Genomic DNA, 7,682 nt, shown 5'->3' with positions numbered 1-7,682 from the left:
CTAAGACTCATAAGAAGTAAGGTAAGTAAGTTCACGGATCTAAAGTGGTTAGCCACCTGCTGAATTGCAGATTACTTCCTCCTATCCTCAGTCGGAATGAATCGCTGAGAGATAGGACTCAGGTCTGCTTTCTGAACACGCTTCCCAGAAATTCTGAACCATGGTCCAGCAACCAACCTAACTTTGGAAAGCTAAATTAGCCCTTTTTTTTTTTTTTTTAAACAAAAGCTCTTAGTAAAGATTAAATCGGGCGGAAGGGGAAATTCTAAAGCATTCCGATGATTGCTCCAATCTACACCTCCCAGCGAGTGGAGAGTTGGCTAAATAGGTGAGCACACTCTAGTTGCCCCACTTATTTCCGCAAACGTTAACAGGCGCTGTCTTCTGAGCCTTTAGAACTTGGGGATGGGGCCCTGAGACAGTGCGACTTACTCAACCCTAACTATGCAAAGAACCGTGTTCTCTGGCCCCTCCACAGCCTTCCCAGGGCCACTCGCGGTGCTGCCAGCCTAGTCTCTCCTGCGGTCTCAACCCTGCCATTGCTGGACGAGGGAAGGAGGGCACACGGAACCGTCACAAACGCGGCCCCGTGAGGCCGCGCGTGCGCAGCCAGGCACTGAGCGCTCGCAGAAGTCCGTTTCCTGACTTTTGGAGGAAGTGGCGTTGCGTCACTTCCGGCCTCCCTCTAGCTGCCATCTTGCGTCCCCGCGTGTGTGCGCCTAACCTCAGCTGGTCTGCCCGAGACCACCTGAGCGCCAACCCTAGTCCCCCGCGCGGCCCCATTTCCGCTCCAACAAGGTACAAAAAGGCTCTGGACGCCGGCGTGGGAGGCGGACGGGAACGGGGGCGGGAAGTTCCCGGAAGGAGCGAGACAGGGAGGGACAGGGCTGAGGAGAGGAAGGCGATGCGACGGACAGGCGCACCCACTCAGGCTGACTCTCGGGGTCGAGGTCGGGCCAGGGGCGGCTGCCCTGGGGGCGAGGCGGCGGCATCTCTTCCTCCACCTCCCGGCGGAACCCGAGGACAGGAGCCTCAGGTACCGCGAGGCTTGCGGAGAGTGGCTGGGCAGGGCAGGCCCTGGCTAGGCCGAGGCCAGGCCGGGGCCGGGGGGTGGGGGTGGGGGTTGGTGGGGGTGGGGGCGATCCGGCGTGGATTAGAGCCCTTTCTCTGGGCTTGTAAAGAGCTGGGGAGTTGTGGGAGTGGGATGGGAAAGCGGGTGCTCTTTGGGCTCCCTCGAAAATTGAAATTCGGGAGCTTGGCGGGGTGGGTTTGGGATCCAGGCCTTCGCCTGTGTAGGACATGTATTCTGCTGGTGTCTTGGGAAATAACGAGCGTGGAATGCTGGAGTGAACTAGAGCTTTCCTCGCTGAGGGTTTCCTGTTTTTTTAGATGAAAGAAACTATCATGAACCAGGAGAAACTCGCCAAACTGCAGGCACAAGTGCGCATTGGTGGGAAAGTAAGTTTAAATAGTTGGGGGTTTTTGTTTTGAAGCTTTGTGGTTTAGGTTTTTTCTCCTTTGATTTCTAATATAACTGACTTGTCACTTTGTTTCGAGAGGGCATTTCACCGAACTAGCAAATCGTGTGAAGGGAATGGCAGGAATTAAATTAGATATACAATGTAGTCTGTGTATCATTTCAGTTAGGTCATCACGTGGCCCTTAAAACCCTTGGCTTGTTTTGTCATTGACTTTATAACCTAAGTTGTGTAAAGTCGGTGCTTGGTTTTTTTTTTTTTAATAAACAACTAAAACTGAATTTAAGTTTCACCTATCTTTTCAAATGGCTGTGGGTAATTGTACTTAATAGTTGGAAGTTCAGGTCACTTGTGAATTAAGACGTTTCTGTAATCTTTTCTTAGCTAAATGCAGTCTAGAGTAGTTGTATATTTTCCGGGGTATTTGAAGATGTCATTCTTATAGGTACTTTGCATAGGGATGCAAGAGCAATGACTGGATTTGGAAATACTACCTGTGTAGGTATCTTTCCATTTTTACTTTTAATTACACTAAAACTGAGAAAATGAGAGTGATGAGTGGCAGGTTTTTAAATGATCAGGTTTTGGTTAATTGATTTTTTCTGGTGGCTGCTGGTCCCCTTCAAGGGGATTCTTTTTTGAACTTGATAAGATTTAGATTCTCTAATTTGCTTAAATAAAAAAATCCACTCTACCAGAGGTCTACCGAATGTTATTTTGCATTGTGTTAGTACGTTCCTAGTGCTTAACAAGGTGTGGTAGCCTGTTGAAACAGAACATGTCTTTACTTGGTAAAACTTGTATAAAGCTTCCATGCTACAAGTTTATTGTCTATTAGTTTTTCCCACTTTAAGCATTTGACTTCAAGTTGAGTCTGTTAAGTACTGATTTTGCCAGTAGTGAAAGGATCCAATCCTCCCCTCCCGTCGTCTCCCAAAGCTGGTTTTCAGATCAGCACCTACCCATTAACAGTAGTAGGTGTTTCTTCTTTTTTAGCAATTGTTACAAGCTAGATGTGACCTTCAGGTGCCAAGAAGACTCATTCCTTGTGGGTCGATGTTTGGGTGCTCCTGTAGGTTGTTAATCATCATTCCTTTCAGTGCAGGTTTCAGAGGAGTCAGGTGAATAATGTGCTTGTGTGCCTGTTGTTGTTGTTGTTAATCTGATCATTAGCCTTTAACTTGTAAAAGAGATTCTAGAGTACAGGGAAGTTGAAGATTCTTAAGGCCCATGTAGGGTTAAATTTTAATTGTTAATGTAGGTAGTCTTTCTGTCATCATTGTAATGTGGGAACATTTTCTTCACCTTTTAAGAAACCTACTTACTGTGGTATATGAAATTAGATGAGTTAGTGTTGCTTTAGAGGTATCTACAAGCATTAGGTATTTTTAGGTAAATGCTGTGAAGGCCCTTTTTTTCAATATCTGGTCAGAGCATTGATAATAAATTATTTCAGTAAAAATTGAATGTCAAGAGTGTGAAACATAAAGAATGCAGACTGGTTTTGTTTTTAGAATCTTATGTAATTCTTTGGGATGTATTTTAGAGAGAATTCTTTGGAAACCAGGGTATCTGCATGACCACTTCAAGATAATGTTTATTCTTAAAGGTTTTTGAGGGGTTTCATAACCCATATTTTTTGTAGCTATTGATATTTTCTTCAGGTACACTATGATTTGTTTAAGGCTTTACTATTGCTCAATCCTGAGAGTATAAAATTTAAGAAGTTAAAAGTCATTAGAGGGGGACTTTAGTCCTAGTAGGAGGGATAGGCATCTTTAAAAAAGTAGGAAACTGTTCATAGTGTAGTATACATAGTGAAATGGAAGCATTTTCAACACGCAGAGGTCGTGGTGATTGGGTGTTAACTGCAGTTTGGGGGAGGCACAAACAGATGGTGGCTTGAGCTTTGGGAAGATGGGTATGTGGAGATTGGGTGTTAAGTGCACAGGAGGCAAGTCTTCCTGAAGACTGTATTTTATTCATTCATCAAGTTGTATGCCTTCAGTGAGTATAGATACTGTACTCTACTAGATGGAAGAAAAACCTGGATAGATAGAGTGGGAATTTCTGTTTTTCACTGGTTGATTGGGAAAGGCCACTCAGGTTTGGTGACATAAGAGCAGAAATCTGAAGTGAGGTAGGGAGTCGTGCAAATGTTACAAGAGGGAGCAGTACATGCAGAGACTCCTGTCTGCATATTTGGCCTATTTAAGGAAGAGCAAGAAGGTTTACTTGGCTGAAGGTAAATGTGTGTGTAGTAGTGTCAAGAGTGGCATAGTAGGGGCAGGGCAGATTGTGTAGGGGCCTGGTAAGGTAAGAAATTTGGGGTTTTACTCTTGGGTGCTGTAGAAGTCTGTGTATAGACTTGTGTCTTTAGGATCTTGCCTGTGAATATTAATGAAGGTTGGTTTTTCTTTAATATAAAAACAGAAGGTTAAATAATGGTTATTGACATGGAGTTTCTAAATGAGGCTTAACTAAGGTTGGCACATGCTACCTCAGATAATTTCTAGAGCAGATAATGTTAAAAAGTAAAAGTGGGGAAAGATCACTCCTTTATATCTGACAAAACTAGAAGTGTAGAAGTTATGAAGGATTTGTATGCAATTTTCTTCATTCCCCTCTTTTGGCTTTCATCAGTGCCTTAATATGCCTACTCACTGCATAAAAGGTTGTGGTTATTGTAATTTTCTTAACACAGATTGAGAAGCCAGAAAGGAATTAGAAACTGTCCATTTGAAAATGCCTCTTGTGGCATAAACATGTGCTGTATTCTTTCTTTTTCTCCCTCCAATAGGGAACTGCTCGCAGAAAGAAGAAGGTGGTTCATAGAACAGCAACAGCAGATGACAAAAAACTTCAGTTCTCTTTAAAGAAGTTAGGGGTAAACAATATCTCTGGTATTGAAGAGGTAAGTGTCAAATTTTATTTCTTCACAAAATTAAGATTTGGCTAAAAACTATTGTTCATGCATTTATGATTTTTGACTCTACTTCCAGCAGAGAATTTCATCTCTAAAATATTTGTTTGTACTCAATTAATACCAGGGAGATTACTAAGGGTACAGCGATTAGGTCGTACTTTCCATTTCAGGCAGAATTTTGCTTCTGCAGTACAGTGAAATACAGGTTGCTTAGACTTCTGCTTCTGCTTAATAAAAATGTTCAGTTTTAAAGAGATTTTGATGGGTGTTGCTAGTTTAACTTTTTTTTTTCTTTTTAGGTGAATATGTTCACAAATCAAGGAACAGTGATCCACTTTAACAACCCTAAAGTTCAGGCATCTCTGGCAGCAAACACTTTCACCATTACGGGCCACGCTGAGACAAAGCAACTGACAGAAATGCTCCCCAGCATCTTAAACCAGCTTGGTGCCGACAGTCTGACCAGTTTAAGGAGACTGGCTGAAGCTCTGCCCAAACAATGTGAGTTTGCTAGTAGCGGTTTTGCTCAGGGTGACTGACTTACCAGTAGAGTTCTGAAATGTATGATGCAAATAGATACGAATATCTTTAAATTTGGAAATGTAAACTTTCCTCTAAAGAATATAAATTTTTATATTGATTTTAAGCCGGTGTTCTTAGTGTGTTCAGTAGTTTATCTGGTATGCTATGATCATTATACTTGATTAAATGAAATGTTTTTCTACTAGCTTTCTCTTTTAGATCAGAGACTAAAAATTTTACCTTTTTTAGTTAGAAATGAGGACTTTTTAAAAATGAATGGCAGTTTAGATTAAAATATATTAAAATATATTCTTTAGTTTTACAAATTCAACTGGTATTGCCAATAGTCTTCAAGAATTGGCTTGCCACTACTCTGGATTATGGTGTAATGAGGATTCTGTTTAGAGCAGAAGGTTGGTTGTGTGGTTGAATAGGTTGTACATAAGGGGGATAGCTACTTTATGCTGAAGGCCTCTGATTAAAATTTTGAGCAGTGGAAATAATGAATCAAGATTTATTATATGACCTGCTATTTAGTCATCCATGTTTTTCTTGACATTTGCTCACTCTGCTTTAATCAATTTGTATGTCTGTGTGTGTGTTTGCTTGTTTTTTCTTGCTGAAAAGCCTGCTTTCATAGCTGAGGTAGGCTTTTGAAGGATGCCACGGAAAATTATACATGGCTAGTACTGTGAGGTCTCACCTTTCAAGTGTAGTTCGCTCTCGCTTGTGTAGTAAAAGGAAAGTGCAGGCTTATCAGTCAAAGGCACCTTTAGTTTTTTGGTTTTTTATTTTCACTTCAGTAAAGGTTTTTTGGTATGTGGATTTACCTTTACCCTGTTGTAGGTCAGTGGGATTGAAAGGATGGGTTTGGAATTTGGCGTGTTGGCTGGTACTAGTATTCTTGCTTATTTGTGGACATGAGATTATCATGTTACTGCTAGTATTATAGATGAAATCCCACATGTCACCATAAACCTGAGTCGTAACAGCATTTGGCTTTTGATCTGTTGTTCTCTTGGTTAATGTTTGTTGAACATTCACGTTTTCTTTCACAGCTGTGGATGGAAAAGCACCACTTGCCACTGGAGAGGAGGATGATGATGAAGTTCCAGGTAGGAACCTTCACTTGTGGTTAAACTAGAGAATCTTAGCAAGGGAGAATGAAGAATCTTTGCACCATAGGAAAGATTACCTGGGGAGGCGGGTCATAGGGTAAAGTGGAGCAGAGGGAGAAGGGGAAAAATCACAGTGTTATTCAGTTGGAAGTTAGGTTTCTAGGCTTGGTTTTTCTGTTTGGAATCCTAGGAAGGTATCTAACCTTAAATATTGAGTTAATAGGTATGTATGTTGTAACCTCAGTATAATAGCTACTTGTAGATCACAAATCACCTGTTTCCCACTGATGTATGAGATCCATAGATGTATGAGACGGCATGAAGAAGTTGTAGAAATATCTTGGTATATAATCACTCTAAAATCAGCAGAAAAACCTGTTTGGCAATAGTGAGGCATTTTTCTATCCTGGCTGTCACTGGATAATTTATTTTGTTGTGAAACAAATATTGGACAGTAGACTGCCTAGACTCAGAAATACTGCTTTGCATAGACAGGTGTCCTGAGGTGTCAAGGAAAACTTCAAATTGTGTCGTGGTATTCTTTGTTTCTGCCCTAACATGACTAACATATTACATTGCTAAACTGTAATTCTTAGAATGGAGTGGGAAGGGAGGGGGCATATATATTCTTTAAGCATAGTAGTTGTATCATTGAAAATTAATATCTCCCTCTTTTCCTTGTGTTATTTATATGTCAAATTATACACTTCAAAATATATCGAATGGTTAGTGGCCTCATTGGAAATAAAAAATGTCTTAATATATATCCTAATTTTAACTGTAGGATATATTTTGAGAGCATTTTCCTATCTCCTTTTTAACAACTGATGATTATTTTTGTAAACTTGGTTTTTTTCCTGAGTTTCTCTTTTTTCTTTTCCTAGATCTTGTGGAGAATTTTGATGAGGCTTCCAAGAATGAAGCAAACTGAATTGAGTTAACTTCTGAAGAAGATAAATCTTGAAGAAGTTACTGGGAGCTGCTATTTTATATTATGACTGCTTTTTAAAATTTTGTTTATGGATCTGATAAAATCTAGATCTCTAATATTTTTAAGCCTAAGCCCCTGGACACTGCAGCTCTTTTCAGTTTTTGCTTATATACAATTCATTCTTTGCAGCTAATGAAGCTGAAGAAGCCTAAGAATAAAGTTTGAGACAAAGATAAATAAAATTCTTTGCCTAGTATATGGTTTTATTTTTTATTTCATTGATACCAATTTGTACACAGAAGGCAAAATTGTTTATAGACAGCTAATCATGGCATGTAATATGACTGCTAATCATGGATGGAATCTGATTAAAGATTTAAATGACCGTATAAGTAACAGTGGTGGTATAAAATTCTTATGTTGGAAAACGTTTTCTCCAGTGGGTCTTGGGCTTCCGTGGTTTGTGATGGGTGTAATTATAAGAAAATATTCTCTGGTGGGTGAGTGGAGTGTTTCCTCTTAATATTTTCTGTATTGTAAAGATACTAAGTGTCTTATATATAATAGTTTTCTTTCATTTAATCCTCAATCTATGAAGTAGGGACTATTAGCTCCATTTTGTAGATATAACTGCTGCTGCTGCTAAGTCGCTTCAGTCGTGTCTGACTCTGTGCAACCCCATAGAAAGCAGCTCACCAGGCTCCCCA

General features: G+C 40.4%; 1 protein-coding gene across 3 annotated transcripts; it reads left to right on the top strand.

The window, feature by feature from the left end:
• The first annotated feature begins 683 nt into the window (after positions 1 to 683).
• On the top strand, positions 684 to 7,371 carry BTF3 (basic transcription factor 3). Of its 3 annotated transcripts, none has more exons than XM_005221404.5 (6): positions 684 to 1,036; positions 1,390 to 1,458; positions 4,279 to 4,392; positions 4,704 to 4,905; positions 5,985 to 6,041; positions 6,929 to 7,371. In XM_005221404.5, the coding sequence occupies exons 1-6, from the start codon at positions 905 to 907 to the stop codon at positions 6,973 to 6,975; spliced, it is 621 nt and encodes a 206-aa protein (XP_005221461.1). In that variant the 5' UTR covers positions 684 to 904; the 3' UTR covers positions 6,976 to 7,371. The 3 variants fall into 3 exon arrangements, with proteins under 3 accessions (XP_005221461.1, NP_001020485.1, XP_005221462.1); NM_001025314.2 differs by having other exon boundaries at positions 684 to 798; positions 6,929 to 7,230; XM_005221405.5 differs by lacking the exon at positions 1,390 to 1,458 and having other exon boundaries at positions 684 to 798.
• The last annotated feature ends 311 nt before the right edge of the window (positions 7,372 to 7,682 follow it).

Source organism: Bos taurus, chromosome 20 (assembly GCF_002263795.3).
Source record: "Bos taurus isolate L1 Dominette 01449 registration number 42190680 breed Hereford chromosome 20, ARS-UCD2.0, whole genome shotgun sequence".
NCBI classification, from domain to species: Eukaryota; Metazoa; Chordata; class Mammalia; order Artiodactyla; family Bovidae; genus Bos; species Bos taurus.
This window is presented reverse-complemented; position numbering and strand designations above follow the sequence as displayed.

Excerpts from the sequence above, each read along its gene's own strand:
- BTF3 (XM_005221404.5), top strand. The coding sequence starts at position 905 with ATGCGACGGACAGGCGCACCCACTCAGGCTGACTCTCGGGGTCGAGGT. Across the intron at positions 1,037-1,389 it reads CCCGAGGACAGGAGCCTCAG|ATGAAAGAAACTATCATGAA; the intron begins GTACCGCGAGGC and ends CTGTTTTTTTAG. Across the intron at positions 4,393-4,703 it reads ATATCTCTGGTATTGAAGAG|GTGAATATGTTCACAAATCA; the intron begins GTAAGTGTCAAA and ends TTTTCTTTTTAG.